Consider the following 25,266-nt stretch of genomic DNA (forward strand, 5'->3'; position numbering starts at 1 on the left):
AGAAGAATGAAAGATAATAATTAATATATTTACGCAACATTTGTAAATAAAATCAACAGTTAATGTATTAAATGCACCGTAATTATATGTGTCAAACCAAAAATGACAATACATAAAGAACCAAATGCCTAAATAATTCTACAGTGAATATAAAACATAAGTTTAGAAAATAAATAACATCCTTACCATGCCATTCCATCAAAAGGCTAGTTTTGACGATTGTTTTTTAAGATGATCATCTCTCAGTTCTCCCATGCTTTAACATACCTCGCTGTGTTTGTTTACCATTGTATACCCACTAAAAGGTCAAACTGACAGTGACCTCGCGAGCGAGAAACGTGTCTATTAATGGACTCTTCCATAAATGTGTTTTTGTTTAGTACTGTGTGCTGGTGATGGGAATGGGATGCTGCTAGAAATACACACGCGCGAGTAGAGAGTAGAGAGTAATTACTAGACCTGGATGGGTAGAATATCTCATGCAAGTACTGTAAATATTAATTAATACAGAGGATGACAATTTACCTTAATGAAAAATTCAATAAACTTTTTACCACAATGTGGTGATCAACCATGATTAGACAGGATTGGCTAGGCCTACATTGCAGAGTAGTACACTATTTTTATTAGGCTAGTATGTAGGCCTCCTAGCTAGTTGTTGAGGCTACTGTACACTGTTATAGCTTTTGAGGTTGCGTGAGGAAGTGACCTGTGTATAAGACGCACCCAAAATTTAGAGGTCAAATTTGCACATGTCAAAAGTGCGTATTGTACACCGAAATATACGGTTAGTACAATTTTAAATCTAACGTTGTTGATAATAATGTTGACGTGTTTGATTAAAATTCGAAATCCTCTAGGTCACTGTCATTGTCGTTTTCTCTCATTACTAGCATCAACTTGATCAGAGTTACTGTTCACATTTTGGCAGTCAACACATTTACACAAATCAGTGCAGGATAGTTTTGCTTTCTTACATGAACACTGCCCAGTTTCACACTTCACACTAGCTGTTGCCAAGATATAAGGGGGTCACAACATATGTGGTAATTTTTCAAAGCGCCCAGGGCCCTAACGGGTAAACAATTCATTAAAAATTTGGACACCAAGTTGAAAAATTTCCTTATGGTATCAATAAACATATGAAAGCAAAAATTCGAACTTGGCAAAAAATATAAAGTAGAGGAAAAAAAGTGACAAATTCTGCCTATAATGCTGTTTTCACGCTGCTGCTCTAGCCAGCTACGTCCCATGAGGACTACTCATTCGGAAGCTAAAGCAAGCAGCAGTTATAGAATCTAAGGCCGACAGTTTTGCAACTTTGTAAACTCGACTATAATTTATAGGTCCCAGCTGCTGGACCCAAAAAACGTATGGAAAAGAGAGTCTATGAGGGCTCAAGGTTGAACGATTTTGGATTCTCGTCCTTTGATTGGTTGACGCGAATCAACAGACTGGGAAGAATTTCTCACTTGTACCGCAGTGAAGTCACGTTGTCTCTAGAGGGTATTCAGTTGCATGCCTACAGGTTGAGGTCACACATAGCACATTAAAGTTCTATTTTTAAATGGGCTTGTGATTCATAATTAAAGAACTATCTTTGAATATGAGCACTGTTTCTATAATTTACAGTATGATTTATATCTTTGATTTGTATGTATTTTTGAGATTAAAGGACATCTATTTAATAATTAATCATAAATATATCTGAAGAAAGAACAATGATTAATTTTAAAATGTCGAGCAGCGTTTTTTGTAAGAAATATTTCTTGTTTAAATTTAACTAATTTATACCAGTATCTTCTACATACGTATTATCATTTTATACATGTATTATTTATTATCCTAAAACTATGCTCACTTAACAGCAAAATCATAGAAAGCGTTTAGTAATTATGTTTATAGTTTATGTTTAAAAATATGTAATAGGCAGGATAAAGCCCTGTTTACGGGAACCATGGGGCAAAGACTGGAATCTGGGCTTTCTAATATTACTTTTTTTGGACTTAATATAACCAAAACATTATTAGAGTGGTTATTATGATAAAATACTTGACTAAAATTTGTTTTGGATAATTTTTCCTAGGTCGTCTTGAATTTATCAATGGTGGTTGGTGTATGAATGATGAGGCATCAACACACTATAATTCAATCATTGATCAAATGACGATTGGTCTTCGTTTCCTCAACGATACATTTGGAAGTTGTGGTCGCCCTCTTGTGGCATGGCATATAGATCCATTTGGTCATTCCAGAGAGCAAGCTTCCTTATTTGCACAGGTAAAAGACAAATTTCATTAAAGCATGTACATTCTGATTATGCAGACAATTTGCATCCAACTTTACATTAGTTCTGGTCACAAGATATGCAAGTTCCATGCTGTCCTCTTTGTTTTTTAATATGTTATTTAGATTTAGTTAAAGCGTGATGGCCGTAATTAGTGGGGAAGTGGCAGTGTGTTTCATGCGATGTGAATCTAAGTACTAGTATAATGCAATTTTCTGTCAGCTGCCCTTTCTGTAACGACTGAATGTTCAATAATATATATTTATTACTATTTTATTTATAAAAAATGAAAAACACATTTCCTTTTTTTGCATGCCAGCTAAAGATGTTTTAAATATCTCTATGCATACCTGCCAACATTTAAGAATTCAAAATTCTTATTAGATTGAATAGAAACATATACCTTTAGATTAATTTGAGGCCTATTTAAAGTTTGTGCAACTGTTAGTTACAGAGTTATATGACATGTACAGTACTGGTCAGAGGACTTTCGACATTCCCGCTCATGTTTTTCTGCTGTTTTTCTTGAGTGTTTGTGGAGCGTTTCTGGAGTGTTTATCGAGGGTCGAGCGATCGAGTGCTGACCTCGACCAGCGAAGCGTGAACGTTTTACAACAACAATTGAAATCAATCATATGTACATAATATGAGCCCTTTTATCTTTAGATTACTGACTTTGTTTATCTTCAACAAATAATACAAAGTATTAATTACCATAATAAAAAACCAGTAAAATATACGTTTAAATTCAAGCTTCAAAATCAGGGTAAAATTCATATCTTCAAATTCCGAGTTGATAGCTAGACTACTATATCGCTCGCTCATTAGCCGCATAGACGCGCATCTACTATCTTTGTTATGTTGGTGGTCATCAACCCTGGATTTACGAAACTTTGGGCGATATGACGTCACGCAAAAAGCACATGGTTTTCTTATCAGCTCTCGCCGCTGCGAATTTGACAAAATTGTTTCTGTTGACATTTTCCAGGGCATACAAAACGATTGTTTTGATGCAGTTTATTTATTTTGTTTAAATGTTTATACTGTTCATTAGATATACATAATAATTATATCGATTACATACAGTACATAGGCTATGCTACGGTAATTAATTGAAAATAAATGTAATTTCCTAACGCATGATTTTACTTTTCTTTCTGCACTACGTTCAAACTAAACTGGCAGACCATGTGTTTACTGACTGAACAGCAGCAACAACGCACTGTGGTCGGCCGGACGGCTGTTTGCCATGGTTACCGTTTGCCACATTGCCAACTTCTGTGTATCATAATGCAACTTAAAGCATGAATTTGTTTTATAATAAAACAATAAAAACACATGATTGTATGAGGTCAATCACATGGTTCAATTAACAGTGGAAGAGTACAGTGCAGTAAATGGGGTAATATTTTTGTGGAAAAAACAACATCCTTAAGTATTGTTTTTTTATAGATAAAAACTGTTATAATATACTCATACTGTTATATTGAAATTATTATTTTTTAAATTATGATTTTACACAAACCTTGCCTATGTCAAATACGTGATAAAAAAATATGGAAACCCCCGAAGTGGATCGTACCATTTACCAAACGTTGTTGTTTACAGTGTTAAGTTACATCACACGAGAGACAAATGTCGGAAAATAATTTGTACTTTCTTAATTTCTCGTTGAATATTCAATTCAATTTAACAACTTATTAAGTGGTCTAATAAATGAAGAATTTATAATGCAAGTATTCAATCTAAATAAGTTATTTAGAAATATACCAAAGAATTTTAAACATTTTACATTATGCTCTAATAATTACAGTGCACTCTCTCCCCGGCCGCAGCAAGAGTCGAGTCTGACTATACTAAATACTAGCTAGGCCTAAAAAGTAAAGTACTTGTAACAAACCTAAGCCTAACATTATTAAATGATTTTATTATATTAATTAAACATCCAAAGAGCCCCCCAAAAATGACATGGTATGCCTTTGAAATAAATAACAATAGAATCGATACTGACATTACAGGCGGTACGATTTTTTAATCAACATGGTGTACTGTATGTCTTAAACTACCCTGAAAACTCATGTTATTTTTGTTAGTTACACTCGGCTGGTCACGACTAAACGAACGAAAATCGTCTATTATAAGCTTGGTTACAGTTTTAAACACCGTCATGTGACACCCATCGCTGAATTGTTGATTGTTGATTGACATTTGCTATTTCTAAAATAAATTATTATCGCCGACAACGGCCTAGTTTTTCACGCTAAAAACGTGGAACACAAAAGACAATGACATCGGGATAAACTGCTGGCCGGAACTCCCTGTTCGATAAAACCGTTCATGCATGGATTGTGACCTTAATGTATTACTCGAGGATAGCGACGCTTGTGAATATCGCTAGCAATACTCGAACAACGCTTGGTCAACACTCGTTGAAAACACGCGAGGAATGTCGAAAGTCCTCTGACCAGTACTGTAGGTCAAAGGTAAAAATGCTTACTTAAATTAAAAATTATATTTACGGCCATTTTTGGATAAACCTTTCCATTAGAATTATGCATCTCCCAAATATTTAGACACTAAAATTATCTCACTTAATCTAAGTGTTGCAAAGATATGACCATTTTGTTTTCAATGGGTCAAAATTGAGTTCAGAGGTCAAAGATGAATTTTATAAATTTTAGAACATGGTTTTTATAACCAGCATGCTTCAAATATTCATAAAACACAATGTTTACACTTTCTCCATGATTTGCACATGAGGCACTTTTTTTTTACATTGGGAACTGGACTACTAGTTGGGGAGCCAGAAAGGGTTCACGTTGATTTAGCAACTGTTTGGATTATCCCACAGATAGTGGGATTAATTGTTTGGGACTTCTCTGCCACAATCTTAATATTTACCATATTGGTTGAATTTCAACATCTTAATTTCGAATTTGATGTTTTTGCCGATAATCCTGATTAAAATCTTGTTTTAAAGATTGGGCAGGATTTTTTGCCAAACGTGGACGGAAACCCCTTTTCTGACCACTGGTCAACAAATTGGCCATATGAATATCTTGGCAACCACTGGTCAGAAAGTGATAATTGTGGTCTCAAATTACTCGCAAAGTATATGTTTATATATGACCTGGTTTTCTTTTCCGTGGTCGAACAATTTCTTCAAATGGTACATTGACCGTAAATGCTTAAGCACGTAAACATTTATCGTCATGTGCACAGTGATGACAAGCAAAATGCTTTCTAACTGTCAAACTGATTTTTGATCCTTTAAACAGTGGTTTGGTTCCCAGCTCCTCACCATATCAATCCATGTTCTAGAGTCCAACGAACTTTGACCGGTTTCGAAATTATAAAGAAATTAGTAGACTGACTCATCCGACGATGACCATATGGGGCCTAGGCCTATCGGGAGCCGCCCCGAGAGCGTCGTCGCCGCTGTTTGTTCACCGGGAATGTTAAAAAAAACATCCCGAAAGCGAATTGGAATTCGCAATTCTCACGCGCACCGGCATCCCTCGGGAGATTAGTCCGCTATTTTAGATGTGTAGCTTGCAGAAAATTAGACGAAAATGTGTCGAAAACTTATGAAATTAAAACAAGTTTGGTATCAAAATGTTTGTCAAAAGTTATGCTTCAATAAACTGACCTTTGCGCAGAGTTTGAACAAATATTTCATGCCCATAATGCATCTGACATGTCAGGGTTCATATTACAATCTAAGGTAAACAATATGGCGCGGCCCTCGTGAGGACATGGTCACGACTTTTCTCCGGTAGAAAAATCACATTTTTACATGGAAATATGACGATTTAGACAGTGTAACTGATACATAATCTTTATTTATTATACATTTATTGTATACAAGCTTCAAAATAGTGATTATTACAAATAAAGATGGATTTTATTTATTTATTCTTTCTTTTGACTGGATTACATTTTCAGTAACGCAGTACTGCTTTCCAAAATGGTCCAGTTATAAGTTTAAAAGTAAATAAAAATTATAACATAAATACACAGTAGGCCTAATTTAAAAGATATATACAGAACAGTTAAAAACAAATAAAATATAAAAAATAAAATATAAAAAATGTAGAATCACTTGGATGACATAAGAGTTGCTATATTTTTGAGTTTATAAATATGTTTCCCAGTTACTTTTGTTCTTGTTTCAGTTGGTAAAAGATTCCATTCTTTTGTTGCTCTGTATTTGAAGGTTCTTTATACCTTGAGCATTTTTCCAATTTGGTGTAATTAATGTTTTACAACTTTGGCAACGGGTGCATTTGGGGTGGAGGAAGTCATTAAACTTAAACATTGAGGATAAATATGATGGTGAATGGCCATTAATGCATTTGAAAGTTGTAAGTAGTAGACGTTCCCTCCATCTTTCATTTAGTGTAACCCAATTAAGTGTTATATATCATTTATCGGTGTATATATATATCTGCGGATAACAGAACTCTACCTAATCTATTGAATAATATTTGAAGTGTATTTAAAGTTTCTTTTGTACAATTAGTCCATACAGCACTACAATAGTCAAACAATGGCATTACAAGAGAATTTGCCAGCATAATAGTTGTATGAAATGGCAAGTAGTATTTCACACGCCGTATTACCCCTATTCGTTTAGAAACTTTTGATAATACACTATTTATTTGATGCTTCCATGTCAATTTAGGATCAAATATAACACCTAAATACTTAAGACGATTTTACGTTTTATGTTTAGGCCTAGATTCATTCAACGTGCCTGTCGCGTTTCGAACAGCGTGCTTCGAAAAACGGTTATATTTTTATTTTATTTTCAAACTAACTTCAACAATTGTTTTTATATATTTAGAAGCATTTTTTTTAAAAAAAAGTTGTGAGTATTTTGTATAATTTGTTGTCACGATTCATGCACAGCAAACTGCGCATGTAAATTCGATTTACTTTTTTTTGTTGATAATTTGTTTACAATGACCTTGACTTTTAACCTCATGAGCGCTTTAAGCGCTTATCGTGGTGAATCGGTTAAAATGATCTTACAAAATATCACAATACACAGTACAATATAACAAGAGTCAAAGTTCAAGAATTTAAGAGTCGGATGGCCACTGGCAAAAACGAATTCCTTTTCCGGTCTCTACAGACATTTTAGTTTCATTATAATTCAATATTGAAAAATGGGGTCGAGGGTCAAATGCCATACTTGCAGACATTTGTTTGTAAAATGTTTCATTGGAGCTAATAGAAATATGTACATTCTGAATATAGCTCTCTAGCTTTCGATGTTTGTTCATTATACAAATTTCTGTTTCTGCATGTAACCATACATATGGAGTATCAAAATGATCGCAATTGTACCGGGAAGGTTTTAAATGTTTGTGATGTCATTTGAATATCAATTTTGCTTGGGCTCGGGGTTGTAGGCTATCGAATTGTAAAATTATACTACAAAAGTTTTACAGTATTTGAATTATCCTCAGGGGAAATATAGATTTAGATATACATATCATTATTCCAATATGACACCTATTCATTTACACATTTAACAAAGTACTTTACCCATATCCAGCTATGCATCGGTCTCTTGGATTGTCTCATTACAGACATCCATTCCTGTGTGAACAATACACTTTCTTTACTAATGTGTTCAACTACATCACCATGCCTCCAAGGAAAAAACACCCATTGTGGGAGAGCGGGGTTGGGAGTTGGGGTTCAGGGGATAGTGGAGATAGGGTGTGGGAGTTGGGGTTCAGGAGATTTTGCTTAGGCTAGGAGTAGTAGGCTATCAAATTGACCTGAATTGTGAAAAGTATTTAATTATCCCTGGGAAGCAGCTGGGAGTTTGGGGTGGGGATGTAGGCCAATCATGATTGTACTACGAAAAGTTACTGGGCCTACATTTGAACTGTCCAGGGGAGGAGGTAAGATGTGTTGATTGTGGCTGCGATGGTGAGAGGAGAAAGAAGGCCGGGGACCGCAGTATCAAAATTATAATTTTAATTATCAGCCAATATGACACCTATTCATTTACACAGTTTACAACGTACTTAGGCCTATCATAGCTATGTATGCCCTCTTAATTTGAAGCTAAAGTTTAATTGAATCTGTCCTTCACTGGAAAGAGTGTGGGGTGTTATTAAGGGGTGCAGGTTGGTGAGTATAGGGAGATACTGGCGTTGGGTGTTATGTACTGAGAAGGCTTTAAACTCATTTTGAAATCCGCCCTGGGGCGGGTATAATTGCTAGTATATTATATATAGTGAGGTAATTGTGTTTAATATGATTTTTCTATTAGCAATGGTGTTCAGCAGGGAGGGGATCTTTCACCTTTACTGTACAATGTTTATGTTGATGACTTGACTGCAAATCTTTCTAATTCTAGATATGGATGTGAAATAAATAATGTGAAATTTAATAATTTATGCTATGCAGATGATATGGTCCTTCTAGTTCCCTCTATTACTGCACTACAGGCATTTATTGATTAGTGCGAATACTTTGCTAATTCTGGCAATGAAATAGCAACTTTGATTGTAGATGAAGATGCTTTTGTTATACCAAAAACTGCAATATGATAATAAATATTATTTATTTCATGTGTCATTTCAATTTTGAATGTTTCCATACGCGTTTGATCCAAAAAAATGACTAGGGTAATAGTGTTCAGAGCTTAGAGGTTTCACAACATTAGGCGCTATATAAATCCACGATATTATTGTATGAAAACTATTAATTTGATAAAATATAATAGTTAATGATATCTCAACCATAATAGTAATAGTAAATAACGATTATTTTATTTACCTGACGTTTCGCCAACTATCAGTTGACTACACTTTGAGAAAGCCAACTAATAGTTGGCGAAACGTCAGGTAAATAAAATAATCGTTATTTACTATTACTATTACGGTTGAGATATAATTAACTATTATATTTTATTTGGAATACCAACCGAATGAATCTTTTTAATGAGTATTAATTTGATATCTAATTATTATACTATAAATTATATATACAGTATGTGTGTAGGCCTATATATTACCACTAATTGCAAAGCATATAGCTTAATGTTTATTGCGTAATAATTGTTTGATGGGCTAGGCCGGCTATGTGCATGCTAATAACTAAGGGCGTGGTCCAGGTGTTCACAGGTCCCCAGGGCTCAGAGAACTACATGCACAGCAGGCCTAGGATATGCCCAAAATTCATTTTACTCACTGAGCTCGCCATGATTTATGCAATTAATTCTGTTTAAAGGATAGTGTAATTAATTAAAACTTCAACAACGCAACCAGTTGATACGGTTGACCGGCTTCCGAGACTAAACACTGTTCTAGCGGCCTGGCATGGTATTAGATGAGTGGAAATAGATGAAAAATAGGCGTTGAGTCAAACAAATTGCAACAGTTTGTTTTAATGTTGAAATATGTTCAAAATATATAAGAGAATGCTATTCCAAAATCTACCCTGATCTACTGATCCAATATAAGTGGCCTAATTTGCATAAAATGAAAATGGCTTCCATTTGACAGCTTTCATCCCAATTATCTCTTAAACCATAAAGAAACTGGTATAAGAATGTATTAAACACGAATATAAACATGACCCCAAAGATTCAGAATAATGTATTTGATTTTTCTTTCCGGTCAAGGTCAAAGGTCATTCCAGTACGCCATCTAAAATATGCTAATATCTCTTAATCCAATAGTATTTGAATAAGAATGTACAAGTACAAATATAAACATGACCCTTAAAGCCCCCTTCCCTACGTTTTTTAGATCTAATTTAAGATCACAAACTATATTTAAAGGGGGGTTCCAGGTTTAAAATGAATAGTAAAACATGTAAAATATATTTGTTTGTCTCTTGAACGGTAAAAGTTTCAATTTATATAAACGCCCAGTGAAGCAGAACGAAGGCTGTGAAATGAGGCCAGATTACAAGTGCAGCTACGGCGATATGACACTGTGTTACAGAATAGGAAATTCGTGAAATGGTCAATCTTCCGACGACTCGTTATCATTAACCATATCAATTACTTTTGTAAAATTATACTTATCTGATGTAATTTTAGTCGGTCTTCCCATTTATGAAGTCAATTTTCTATGAAAATTTATCAAAACAGTGAAAACTTAGATATGTTTGCACTTTACGTTTGCCGATTTTCGCACTGACTTAGGGAAAGCCTTCAAAATCAATGAAGCGTAACGTATACATTCCTGCTGAGCGAGGAGAGCGAGACGACGATACACACGTGCTCTCTCCCCTCATGCTTGGCATCGTCACGTGATAAGCAGATAGTAGATACAGTATACAATACCAAACTGGTCGGGTCGAGTATACCCCGTCTATAATCACAACATGAACGATGTACAGTATTTGATTGAAGGTCGACTCGACCTACCGGAATGGTATAGATAACATAGCTCGAATGAGAGAGTTGGAATATTTGTAAACAAAAGTATTGCTAATTTTAACAAGTGTAGCCTATAGTAAAAGGCCTGGTAGTATCAATTCGCATAGGGTCTACTACACTAGCTAGCTCAATTTTTAACTAGGCCGGATCGGCCAGGTCTCCTTCCTTCTACCTGGTCTACTTGCTTGATGCAGTATCCGCTTTTTTGGAGAGTAAACTAGGCCTATTTTAGGCCTACTTAGACGATCGGGACACCATACGTGCGGACGGCGATCGGACCTTGTTTTGCCTCAATATTTACAGCCGATTTTGTATAACGTTTTAGGTTTAGATTGTTTAGGAGTTTGGTTGATAGGATGGGTTTGGATCCACTGAGTTTTGTTATTTATGGGCCAATCGTTTAGTAGTAGGCTAGCTAGGCCCATGATGGGCCCCAATGTTTTAAAACGTAGGGTAGCCATCGTGGCATGGAATCCCTAGTCAGAATGGCTCTCACCCATGAGAAAAAATGATTTAGGCTAGGCCTAGCCTAGTACTTGAAGCCGATAATACGATCTGAACTATTCGAGGTATAAAAATAGTATAACTGTATACAATCTATCTGTACTAAATTTTGTATTTCATTAAATGTCAAATAAATATATGCTACTACTGTTATTATTACACTTTAGGCCTAGCTTAGAAAATCTACAAAAAATGTATTTCACAATGATCGGGTGGTCGTCGTTTGACAGGGGAGAGAGATGTAAATTAGTTGACAAACACAACGTACATGACGTCGCGAGTTTGGAATCCACTGATGACGTGATTTTGTGAATATCTCATGAATATTAATGAGCTTCCCTAAGCTGCTGAAAAACAGACTTTCCATGAATTTACCCTAAAATGTATATGAAATTTAATTTTTTAAATTTCTCGTTATTACTTCTTCATTCTGACATGTCTATATTGTTATAATATTTTTTATTTAATAAATAAACGATATTTAAAAGCAATTTTAAACCCAGAATCCCCCTTTAATGTAAAAATAATACTATATGGTCCTATTGCAATAACTTTTTTCGTCTTTAAACGGTTAAAAATGTGAAAAATAAGTCGATTCTAATAATATGTTGTACCTTTGTTGAAAGCTAGGCCTAGCTCTTTCTTTTTTCGTGATCCACAGCCGTCGGGAGCCATCGATACACATCGTCGACTGCGATAAATTTGAGGTCATACAGTATATATTCTTTGATTATAGGTCAGCGCTGATAGAGGTATCACTGCCGTTGAATGTATGAATATTTTGAATTACACTCATCATGGGTATAATATTTTACATAAACGTCTGGATCTAATTAGAATTTTCAAAGCCGCTATATGCTCGCTACTCCTTAAAAATGTTGCCGTGAAGCAAAAAACGACTGAATTTAGAGAACGTTTATGATTGCTCCATCGATGCACCACATGTTTTAGGTTCTTGTTTCTATCGCTATATTCTATACATTTGAGTTACAGTATACACTATTAATATTTATAATTATTGGTTCCTTGGTAGGCCTACTTTTTAGTCCTTTTATCAATTGTTACATAATAATTTGATCTAGGATACTAGTAGGATACTGCTAGCCTAGATAGTAGAACAACAACATGGTTTTTATTTGTGTTTCAATTCGGACTGCAACAAAAATCGTGAAGCCTTGGTATGCGAGAACGGTAGTGGACGGCCGATGTACTCTCGCCGACATTTTCTCGGATTTTGCCGGCGGCGAATTCGATCAAGGAGGACCGATAGGAGACCAATACCAAACTACGGAGGTGAGTAATTGTTCGGTAAAAATGTTTATATAGAAGTAACAAAACTGTAGGCTAGCATATTGTCGCGAGAGAGTGTAGAGTTTGCCTATCCATAGAGGGGCGAATCGACCCGGCCGGGTTGAAACTCCCAACCGACCACCATATATAGGCTAGATGTTTACGAACGTGTTCGGGTACATGACCCACGTCCTGTTTTAAAATATGTGTGTATGCATTGATATTGCCTCCCTCCGTGTGAGGGGTGGGGGAGTAGGGGGTGGGGGTGTGGTGTGATAAAAATAAATTAAAAAAACGTTCCATCCACAATACTACTTCTGTAATTAATATTCTTACTCTGTCCGATTAATAAGTCTGCATCAGAATTGGGGGTGGGGGGGAACAATTCATATCTTTATTTCAATAAAACAATTAAACATTTATTACTCCACTATTTTCAGGTGAAAGTCAACATTGGAGAACGCAAGGACAAGCTTGATGTGACAGCAAATCCTGAAGAAAGTATAGTTGATGTTGCATCCTGTCTGGGCCACTACATTGAGTTTGTTATCTCGGAAGTGAATAACGTGCCCGAAGATGCTGTGCCACCTGGAAGTGTTAATCCTTTCACACTCATGATGAATGTGCAGCGCAATCATCGAAGTCTTCCACCCCCTTATCCAGAACAAAAGTCCAACAGGAAAATCAAGTTAAGAAATTGCAGTGGTTAGAGCGTAATGAGTTAGGGTGGACACCTGATGCTTGTGAACAGATGGGGAACAACTTTGTACGCAAGTTGTCAGATGTTCTATGGATAGTTGATGGTCACCATGGGACTCTAAAGGATCGTGGATGTGCAGTTCCTGCAATGTTCAGTGGGTTTACAAACTACAATCAGCCAGAGAAGTCAAAGCACAGAAAACGCTCTCACCGCAATTTGGAACATCAACAAGTTGAAATGTGTTCCCAGATGCTTTTCCAGCTATGTGGCAGTCCCTACATGAAGAGAGAAGCCTGGAAAGCAGTTCGGGAAAGTTTGTTGCGGTTTGGTGACAACTTGCAGAAATATGCATCGTATATGACTAGACACGCACACGCCAGCACCAGCGTCCATAACAGGAAAACAGCACGTACTGATGTTGATGAATGGGAAATCTACCCAGTTAACATCGTACTACCTTCAAAGACAGCTTGCTACTACAATCTCCACAATGCTCTTCTTCACTCTCAGAATTATGAACCAATCTTTGTAAACGAGTATGCACCGGTAGACAGAAGGCGGAGAATTGAGTATATAAGTCAGTTAATCTTTCCTTGCAAAACAATACGGTATTCTTATACTGGACAGCAGACACATCTTCACTTTATCTGGAAGATCAACTTGTCTGATACAGAGACGCAACAACAACAACGGAATGACAACAACAAGGAAGAATTAAAGAGACAGTTCCCAGTATTTCATAGTCGGTGTATGAGAAGGGAATTTATTGGACACTTTGGCCGAGCTACTGGTGTGAAGTCTGGTGTTCTCTGTGAAGCCTACAAGCGTCTGACTGGAGATGCATCACAATCAGATTCTTTATCTGAGAAAGAAGTTGACGACAGAATACGGCAAATCTTGGATGATGAAGATCCAATTCTGGGATATGAGACTGACACAAAGTGGACGTACCGAAGAGTACAGTGACTTTTTGAAAAAATGTCAAGATTTTGTCCAGTCAAAAGTTGAAACTGCGGTTGATGACAGACGACACGATGCAATTGATGAAGATGGTCAATCGGTTACTCATCTTGCAGTTGCTATAAGTGCCCGCGACTTGCATGAACAAGTGAAAAAAGAATGTCCAGAAGAGATGGCTATACCGTCAGTGCAGTGGCTAAGGCTGCAGTTTTGGCCTAGAAGAGCGTCTGCAGCAGCACATTGAGGCACAGGACGCATAAAAATTAAAATGATGGTATCTGCTAGACAATTCCGCAAAGATCACATCGATGCGTATTATGCCTCTGCCATATTTAAATACAAGAAAGAATTTGCTGTAAAGTTTAGAGATGTATGTACATTCGTTTGTCAGGATGACAAGCACACAGTTAAGATAGGGGAGCCTGGCTTTCCTGTTGCCGCTGTTGAAAGAGGGAGAAAAGTGCTAGTTGGTCTGAACCAGAGCATGCAGGTCGGTGATCATGACTTTACAAAGTTTTCGTTATCGCTGTCTGTCAGTTTTGTTGTGGACATTCCCCAGGATATGGAGGGATCTTTTTATGATGGTCAGGTCTATGTTGGACTAAAAGAGAACGTCTTTGAGCCATCGTCTGCAATGCGACATGCATGTGAACTTAATGAAGTGTTGAGTGCAGAGCCCGACAACAAGCCGGTAGAGTGTCACTATCATGATGGTGGACCCGACCACAACATTCGTTACCCAAGAACTCAGATTGTTCAACTAGCGTATTTTTTACACCGAGACTTGGATCAGCTAATTCTCGTCCAGACACCGCCACACCATAGCTGGAAGAACCCAGCAGAGAGGGTTATGTCGAACCTGAACTTGGGTTTACAGGGAGTACAGTAGGTGTAATGCGCAGAAATACTGCAACTCTGGAACAGACATTGAAAAAAGCCAACAACCTTAAGGCCATCAAAGAGTTGGGAAAATCACACCCAACACTGGAAGCGGAGCTGAAAGATTGTATTGAACCTGTGAAGATACTCTTAGGTGACTGCTTCTCTCGTCTGCAACTGAAACAAAAGAAATTCAAAGTATTCAGTGCCGCTTCAAAACAAGACATGATGACTGTAGCAGCAGTGTTGAAAGTTGATGATGATTTTGACCCTACTATTCTGTTGGATTCTTCCCAGCCCTGCAAGCTAACCAGAAAATTTAAGCAGTTTTTCGATAAGCACTGTGTTAATGGCCACTATCAGTTTTCAATCAAGAAGTGTGGTGATGCTGACTGCGTGTGTGGCACTGCACCATCTTCCGTTTCCCGTTCCCCAACAAGAGAAATACCAGCATTTTGAGGTGAGAAATTCACATACCGTATTTACCTTTAAAAGGCCAGGCTAGTCAATCTAGCATTTTGAGTGAAACAAATTGCAAACAGAGATTTTTTTTTTTTAAATGGTTACATATGATAAGGTGATTATTTTTTGAGCATCACACCTCTGACACTCATCTCGAAGGTATGCAAATTAGCTTAAATATGCAAATTAGGGTGAAATTACAGGGTTACCATATCTTAAAAACTACTAATCGTAGAGAGTTCATTTTTGCACAGTCTGGTTCAGAATATATATATTTATATTTTCTCTAATGAGACATTTTACATAAAAATGTCCGGAAGTACCAAATTTTGACCCTTGACCCCATTTCTCAATATTTACATAAATATGTGATTAAAATGTCTGTAGAGACTTTATTTTGGACTCAATGACTTGGATATTGTTTTTCAATACCCTCCATAGAACTGTATTATAATTCCCAAAATCACAACTTCGTCACACACCTCGAAAGTATGCAAATTAGTAGTACAAGTAATATTAAATATGCAAATTAGGGAGTGAAATTACAGCGTTGCCATATCTCGAAAACCGCTAATGCTAGAGTGTTGATTTTTTCACTAAAATATTTAAAATGTATATATTTATATTTGCTGTAATGAGACATTTTACAAAAAAATGCCCGGAAGTATGACATTTGACCCTCGACCCCATTTCTCAATATTGCATATAGTAATAAAAACTAAAATGTCTGTAGAGACTTTGTTTTGCCCTCAAATGACTCGGATACAGGTTTCTAATAGCCAACATAGGAATGTTTAGTAAATCTCAAAATCACACCTGTATCACTCACCTTCAAAGTATGCAAATTATTAGTACAAGTTACATGAAATATGCAAATTAGGGGGTGAAATTACAGGTTCCTATATGTATCGAAAACCGCTAAGGTAGAGAGTTGATTTTTTCAAAAACTTGTTCAGAATGTACATATTTATATTTGCTCTAAGGAAACATTTTACAAAAAAATGACCGGAAATACAACAATTGACCCTTGACCCTATTTATCAATGTTTGCATACATAATGCGACTAAAATGTCTGTAGATAATTTTTTTGGACTCAAATGACTCGGATACAGTTTTCCTATCGTCAGCATAGGACCTCTTTGTAATTCCCAAAATCACATCTTTGTCACACACCTTGAAAGTATGCAAATTATTAGTGCAAGTTACATGAAATATGCAAATTAGGGGTGAAATTACAGTCTTCCCATATCTCGAAAACCGTTAATGCTAGAGAGTTGATTTGAATTCAGAGTTGATTCAGAATGTACATGCATTTATATTCGCTGTAATAATGAAACATTTTACACAAAAATTGTCTTGATTGAATTATGACATTTGACCCTCGACCCTATTTCTCAATATTTTCATATAATTCAACTAAAATATCTGTACAGACTGTTTTGGCCTCAAATGACTCAGATACAGGTTTTCTATAGCCAGCATAGAACTGTTAGTAATTATCAAAATCACACCTTTGTTACTTCCCTAGAAAATATGCAAATTAGTAGTACAAGAGGTGAAAGTTGCCATATCTCTATCGGTCATTAGCGTTTTTCGAGATACATAAGGCTGTAATTTGCATATTTCATATAACTTGTACTAATAATTTGCATACTTTCGAGTTGCTTGACTTTTGGAATTACTAAACGATCCTATACTGGCTATATAAAACCTGTATCCAAGTCATTTGAGGCCAAAACAAAGTCTGTACATACATTTTAGTTGCATTATATGCAAATATTGAGAAATAGGTTCGAGGGTCAAATGTCATACTTTCGATAATTTTTTTTTTTGATAATGACCCAGATACAGGTTTTCTATAGCCAGCATAGAACTGTTTAGTAATTCTCAAAATCACACCTCTGTTACTTCGCTTGAAAGTATGCAAATCAGTAGTACAAGAAAGTTGCCATATCTCTCTCTCTCTTGGTCATTAGCGTTTTCGAGATACATAAGGCAATTCACTGTAATTTGCATATAGCTTGTACTACTAATTTGCATACTTTCGAGGTGCTTGACTTATACTGGCTATATAAAACCTGTATCCGAGTCATTTGAGGCCAAAACAAAGTCTGTACATACATTTTAGTTGCATTATATGCAAATATTGAGAAATAATAATAATAATATCCTGGATTTATATAGCACCTAATGTTGTGAAACCTCCAAGTGCTGTACATAAACTAATACGAAAAAAGGGAATCCCAACCATGCCAAAACGAAGGCGTGATTTTGGGAATTACAAAGCGGTCCTATGCTGACTATAGGAAACATGCATCCAAGTTATTTGAGTCCAAAACAAAGTCTCTACAGACATTTTAGTCGCATTATGTATGCAAACATTGATAAATGGGGTCGAGGGTTAATTGTTGTATTTCCGGTCATTTTTTCGTGAAATGTTTCATTAGAGTAAATATAAATATGTACATTCTGAACAAGTTATTCAAAAAATCAACTCTCTAGCCTTAGTGGTTTTCGATATATAGGAACCTGTAATTTCACCCTCTAATTTGCATATTTCATGTAACTTGTACTAATAATTTGCATACTTTGGAGGTGAGTGATACAGGTGTGATTTTGAGATCTACTAAACAGTCCTATGTTGGCTATTAGAAACCTGTATCGGAGTCATTTGAGGGCAAAACAAAGTCTCTACAGACATTTTAGTTTCATTATATATATGCAATATTGAGAAATGGGGTCGAGGGTCAAATGTCATACTTCCGGTCAATTTTTTGTAAAATGTTTCATTGGAGCAAATAGAAATATGTACATTCTGAATACGGCTGTGAAAAAATCAGCTCTCTAGCATTAGTGGTTTTCGAGATATAGGACAACTGTAATTTTTTTCCCTTATTTGCATATTTTATTTAAATTGTACTACTAATTTGCATACTTTCGAGGTGTATGACAAAGGTGTGATTTTGGGAATTACAAAGTGATCCTATGCTGGCTATTAGGAACCTATGTCTGGGTCATTTGAGGGCAAAATAAAGTCTCTACAGACATTTTAGTCACATTGTATATGCAAACATTGAGAAATGGGGTCGAAGGTCAAATGTTGTACTTCCGGTCATTTTTTCGTAAAATGTTTCATTAGAGTAAATATAAATATATACATTTTGAATAGATCAGTGAAAAAATCAACTCTCTCGGACTAGTAGTTTTTGAGATATGGTAACCCTGTAAATTCACCCTAATTTGCATATTTAAGCTAATTTGCATATCATCGGGATGAGTGACAGAGGTGTGATGCTCAAATTTTGATCTCCTCATCATATATGACCATTTAAAAAAGAAAAATCTCTGTTTGCAATTTGTTTCACTTTCGGCTGTTTTTTTTGCTAGATTGACTAGCCTCAAACATTTTCTATTCTTTATATCGTTTTAATAATTTGGGAATTTTAAAGATTTTTTTGGTGTGAGAAAACCAATAAACGCCATTAACATACATGTGGTGAGCTGCATGGGCTATTCGTGGACAGACAAATCAACAGACTGGGTAATCAATATTGCATTCTTTTTTGTACCAGTCGTTTAAATACTTTTTGTATATTTATTTTATAGGATTTGTATGGTAAAGAAGATACAGCTGAACTACATGTCCCATCAAAGTTGCAGAAATCAGCACAACGTCACAGAATGCCTTTTTCGCCGTCTTCCCAAAAAATCCAACAATGTAAAGATGGTTGTACAGGTATGTGGAACAATATTTATTAATGTATGTATCTTAATGTTTTCCATTGTATGTATTTTGAATGAGCATACCAATACATATTTATAAAAATATTTGAATTCCTTTGAGGTATACAGTACACGAAAATATTTTAGGAGCTGTTGAAAAATATTGAACGAGACGAAGTCTAAGGAGTCTTGTTCAATATTTTGAAACCCCGGGTATAAACAGGTAGAACATGTCGCCATTTGCAACTATCTGCGAAAACTAAACAACACACTGCATGCCGGAAGAACCGACTCTATCCACTGGCGACTTGGATGTCATATTATCATATTATTGTCATGTTCTGAATTCTTTCAACACAACTGTATGAATTTACCATATATTTACCCCTACTCTTTTTCATTCTTTATTCTAGTGTGAAGAATGCCTCAAGTGGCGAGTATGTTATGCAGCACATGTTCTGAAGCGTGACCAAAGGCAGCTCTTGGAACGAGAACTGGACACACTGTCGTATTCATGTGGAACTTGTTTTCAAGACATCCTGGGAGAGGACGATTCTATTTTCAGTATTGTTTTTGTCAATGACAAAATGACATGTGCCCTGCCTATCGAAGCAGCTTATTACATAACATTCACAGACCCTCTGTGCTTTTATTGTGGAACTGAGCACAATTTATCAATTGAGAACATGAATTATCCACTTTGTAGTGAATGCAAGGAATCAGGCAAAACACCCAAAAGGAAAAACACTAGAGCATTTGTGCCACAGTAGGCTAATAATATCCAGAAGTTTGATATAAAGTCAAAGTGTACAAAAAGGACTATTGCGACCTGATAAAATTTAAAAAAATGTGTATTTTAATATTTGCTGTTCTGTTTACTTATGTTTGTTTAGACATCTTACAGTACTTACCATATTTATTTGAATTGTCAGGAAGGGTGTATGCGAGGGGTGGGAGTGATTTTTTTTCATAGCGGCGTGTTTATTCAAGAAAATACGGTAGTGCGTCGCCATCTTGGAAAAATAAAAAATAACTAGACATGAAACTCGTCACTTTGACGAGTTAGTTATCCGCACCACGACAAACGCCACGTGCACGTCATACGTTGGAATATTGCACACAGATAAAGATTATGGCATTATGACAAGAACTGAAGCATATGATATGCTGTTAGTGCTGAATTCTGTCAATTTTGTGTCATATAGTATATAAATGCAAACAGTATAATCTGTATACATATTACATACAGTGTAGAATAGGTGAAATTACAGGACCCGCCAGTTATTCCAATTTTTAACATGGCGACGGTATCAAAATGAAACACTTAGATAGCAATTTCAGAAGGAAATTATCTCAGGAACAACATATTAACGTGTAGAAGAAATTTAAATACGTAAAATATAGATGCGCACCCTTTTAAATGTGATGAACTATTACGCAAAATATGAAAATACAACTTTTTTTATTCAACTGGCCATATGATGACGTCACAACATCCGATTGGCAAAATGTTTACATGAATTCGTATCTACAATCCAATAGCTTCCAGAAAACGTTTTAATCGTGATTATCACATTTTATTCTTACGAGCTATTACAGATTAAAATTTACTGTAAAGATGAAATTAATGACCCACGTAATTAAAATTTTTAGGCTTGATGACGTCATAAAAATTAAAATATTTTTATCTCATGCTAAAGAAAGTTGATTGACCTACACAATATATAAATGTAGGAGAAAAAGGAATACTTTTAAGCGTGATGCGCTCCATTGAATGTGATGAGCAATAACGAAAGAGACAAAAATCCTATATTTTACATTCGTGTGGCCATACGATGACGTCAAAATGTTTTTTTAGCCTTATCGATGCATGATCCGATATCTACAACTCATCAACTTCTAGATTTTGTAATAAAAATAAACGGTTCACGGTTTACTTTAGAAACTATGACTGTTTAAAAAAAGACATTATTTTGACGATTTTTAAAGCTTTTTCATAAAAAACGCGCACGAATTGTCTAATTCAACGTGTTCGTGTGGCGTTATTTAAACTGGAAAAGGTCTAAATTGTTTTTAAAATTACTAGGAAAGCCTTGAAAAATTTAATTCAAGAGAAAAAAATATGTTTTTAACGCTACGTGCGCACCGCGTGCATAAAAAATTGCGCGCCCGTGGGAATTTTTGACATGCTCAAAATGACAAGAAACGCATAAAAAGTTGATTAGAAATTAATTTTGCGCATTTTGAAATTTTAAATGCGCGTGCGCGCGTAACTTCTTGTGAAACATGCCATTTTTAATCCGTAGAAAGTTTGCCCCTGATATGACTTAAATTTTGTCAAAGTGTCAATACTAAATGACTTTTGGTTTTTAATCTATGATCAATCATTGAAATTCATAAAATTGCGCGTAAGTCATGTTGCGCAACTATGACGTCATTCAAAAATAGGAGGTGCACAACTTCACGTAAATGCCCATATGTTGTCAAAGTTATGAAATGTTATGTTTACACATTTTAGAGAAACGCGATCCACAAAAAGGAAGGATGGAAAGAAGCATAATACAGAAAAACTAGATTTGAACTCGTCACTTCGACGAGTTCGGGTTATCCGCGCAAACGCAACATGCACATACTTTAAACTATATGAACTTCGTCAATTATTATACCATCCTATGACATGAATGAAGTATGTTTACAGTGCTGAATTGTACCTATTTTGTAGCATACAGTATTTAGAGAATACACTGTATGTTATATACAGTGTAGCATAGACGAAATTACGAGACCCATCTTTTAAATCCAATTATTAACACGGTGATGTCATCAAATTGACATATAAGGAAAACAATTTTAGAAGATAATTATCTAAATAATTACATTAATACAAATTTGAAGAATTTTGAAAACGTAAAAGAAAGATGCGCTCTCGTTTAAACGCAATGAACTTTTACGCAAGAGATGAAAATATGACTTTTTGAATTCAACTGGCCATATGATGACGTCACAACATCTGATTGGCAAAATATTCACATGAATTCGTATCTACAATCCAATAGCTTCCAGAAAACGTTTTAATCATGATTATCACTTTTTATTCTGACGAGCTATAACAGATTGAAATTTACTGTAAAGATGAAAATAGGGGACCCACGTTATTTACATTTTTAAACATGATGACGTCATAAAAATTAAAATATTTTTAACTCATGCGAAAGACAGTTGATTGACCTAGAGAGTATTAAAATATCTGTGGAAATGGAATACGTATTAGCGAGATGCGCTCTATTTAATGTGATGAGCAATAACGAAAGAGTAAAAAATCCTATATTTTAGATTCGTGTGGCCATACGATGACGTCATAACACCCGAGGGATAAAGATTCTGCATGAATTCATATCTACAACATATCTGCTTACATATTAAATTAAAAAAATTGGGTGTCATGGATGATCCTGAGGAGCTATAATGGATTCAAAATAGGCATAATTTTGACAATATTTTGTCATTTTTGTAACTAAAACGCGCGCAAATTGTCTAAATCAACGTGTTCGTATGACGTCATTTTAATTTGAAATGATGTCAATCTTTTTTAAAATGATTAGGAAAAACTGTAAAATCATAATTCAAGAGAAAAACACATGATTTTCATGCTCCGTGCGCACCTTACGCGTAATTTTTTTCGCGCGCGTGGGAATTTTTGACATGCTCAAAATGTCATGATCAGCGTAGAAAGTTGATTAGAAATTAAATTTGCGCATTTTGAAATTTTAAATGCGCGTGCGCGCGTAACTTCTTGTGAAACATGCCATTTTTAATCCATAGAAAGTTCGCCCTTGATATGAATTAAATTTTCACCAAGTGTCAATACAAAATGACTTTTGGTTTATAATCTATGATCAATCATTAAAATTCATAAAATCGCACGTAACTTACGCTGCGCGACTCTAACGTCATATAACGAAATTTCTTGCACATCTACAGCTACAGGTCAATCTTATGACAAAGTTATGCAATCTTATGTTGACCATAATTAGAGATACGCTGCGAACAAAATTCCGGGAAAGAAAGAAGAATAACAAAGAAGATGATGAAGATGAAAAAAAAGATATTTACAATCACAAGGGTTATCCTGCAACTAAGTTGCGGATAACCAACTAGATTTGAACTCGTCACTTTGACGAGTTCGGGTTATCCGCGCAAACGCAACATGCACATACTTAACTATATGAACCTCGACAATTATTATGCCATCCTATGACATGAAATAAATATGTTTACAGTGCTGAATTGTACCTATTATGTAGCATACACCATATTACAGTATTTTACAGAATAAACTGTATATGTTATATACAGTGTAGCATAGACAAAATTACGAGACCCATCTTTTAAATCCAATTTTTAACACGATGACGTCATCAAATTAACATATAAAGATAACAATTTTAGAAGATAATTATCTAAAAATTTACATTAAAACAAATGTGAAGAATTTTGGGCACGTAAAAGTGAGATGCGCTCTCGTTTAAACGCAATGAACTTTTACGCAGGAGATGAAAATATGACTTTTTGAATTCAACTGGCCATATGATGACGTCACAACATCTGATTGGCAAAATATTCACATCAATTCGTATCTACAATCCAATAGCTTCCAGAAAACGTTTTAATCATGATTATCACTTTTTATTCTGACGAGCTATAACAGATTGAAATTTACTGTAAAGATGAAAATAAGTGACCCACGTTATTTACGTTTTTAGACATGATGACGTCATAAAAATTAAAATATTTTTAATTCATGCGAAAGATAGTTGATTAACGTAGACAATATTAAAATTTCGGGGGAAATGGAATACGTATAACCGAGAAGCGCTTTGTTGAATTTGATGAGCAATAACGAAAGAGTAAAAAATCCTATATTTTACATTCGTGTGGCCATACGATGACGTCATAACATCCGAGTGGTAAAGGTTCTGCATGAATTCATATCTACAACATATCTGCTTTCATATTAAATTTTAAAAAATGGGGGTCGTGGATGATCCTGAGGAGCTATAATAGATTAAAAATAGACTTAATTTTGACAATATGTTGTCACTTTTGCAACTAAAACGCGCGCAAATGGTCTAAATCAACGTGTTCGTATGACGTCATTTTAATTTGAAATGATGTAAATCTTTTTTAAAATGACTAAGAAAGGCTGTAACATCATAATTAAAAAAAAAACACATGATTTTCATGCTCCGTGCGCACCTTACGTGTAATTTTTTTCGCGCGCGTGGGAATTTTTGACATGTTTAAAATGTCATGATCAGCGTAGAAAGTTGATTAGAATTTAATTTTGCGCATTTTTAAATTTTAAATGCGTGTGCGCGAGTAACTTCTTGTGAAACATGTCATTTTTAATCCATAGAAAGTTTGCCCTTGATATGACTTAAATTTTCACTAAGTGTCAAAACAAAATGACTTTTGGTTTATAATCTATGATCAATCATTGAAATTCATAAAATCGCGCGTAACTTACGTTGCGCGACTCTAACGTCATATAACCAAGTTTCTTGCACATCTACAGCTACAGGTCAATCTTTTGACAAAGTTATACAAAGTTATGTTCACAAGCAATAGAGGATATGCGACGCACAAAAATCCGGGAAAGAAAGAAGAATAACAAAGAAGAAGATGAAAAAAAAGATATTTACAATCACATGGGTTATCCGCAACTAAGTTGCGGATAACCAAAAAATATTGATCTCATACAATAACAAGGAGTTATCCGCTCTACCAAGCGGATAACTAATAATACCGAACTAGATTTGAACTCATCACTTTGACGAGTTCAGGTTATCCGCGCAAACGCAACATGCACATACTTTAAACTATATGAACTTCGACAATTATTATGCCATCCTATGACATGAATTAAGAATGTTTACAGTGCTGAATTGTACCTATTTTGTAGCATACAGCATATTACAGTGTTTACAGAATACACTGTATGTTATATACAGAGTAGCATAGACGAAATTACGAGACCCATCTTTTAA

At 35.3% G+C, this 25,266-nt stretch overlaps 3 protein-coding genes across 4 annotated transcripts in view; all 3 read left to right on the top strand.

The window, feature by feature from the left end:
* LOC144845422 (lysosomal alpha-mannosidase-like) overlaps positions 1–25,266 on the top strand; it is a 114,721-nt gene that overhangs the window by 28,235 nt on the left and 61,220 nt on the right. The window contains exon 4 of the mRNA XM_078702744.1: positions 2,087–2,280. Coding sequence (XP_078558870.1) covers positions 2,087–2,280 — 194 coding nt within the window. The remainder of the gene's footprint in view (positions 1–2,086; positions 2,281–25,266) is intronic.
* On the top strand, positions 11,921–20,252 carry LOC144845493 (uncharacterized). Of its 2 annotated transcripts, XM_078702880.1 has the most exons (3): positions 15,366–15,493; positions 19,103–19,232; positions 19,633–19,773. In XM_078702880.1, exons 1-3 carry the CDS (start codon positions 15,383–15,385, stop codon positions 19,635–19,637), a joined length of 246 nt encoding a protein of 81 aa, XP_078559006.1. In that variant the 5' UTR covers positions 15,366–15,382; the 3' UTR covers positions 19,638–19,773. The 2 variants fall into 2 exon arrangements, with proteins under 2 accessions (XP_078559005.1, XP_078559006.1); XM_078702879.1 differs by lacking the exons at positions 15,366–15,493; positions 19,103–19,232 and adding an exon at positions 11,921–12,497 and having other exon boundaries at positions 19,633–20,252.
* Positions 14,426–15,196, top strand: LOC144844898 (uncharacterized). The gene has a single exon (XM_078702008.1). The coding sequence runs from the start codon at positions 14,426–14,428 to the stop codon at positions 15,041–15,043; it is 618 nt and encodes a 205-aa protein (XP_078558134.1). The 3' UTR covers positions 15,044–15,196.

Source organism: Antedon bifida, chromosome 6, assembly GCF_963402885.1.
Source record: "Antedon bifida chromosome 6, ecAntBifi1.1, whole genome shotgun sequence".
NCBI lineage: Eukaryota > Metazoa > Echinodermata > Crinoidea > Comatulida > Antedonidae > Antedon > Antedon bifida.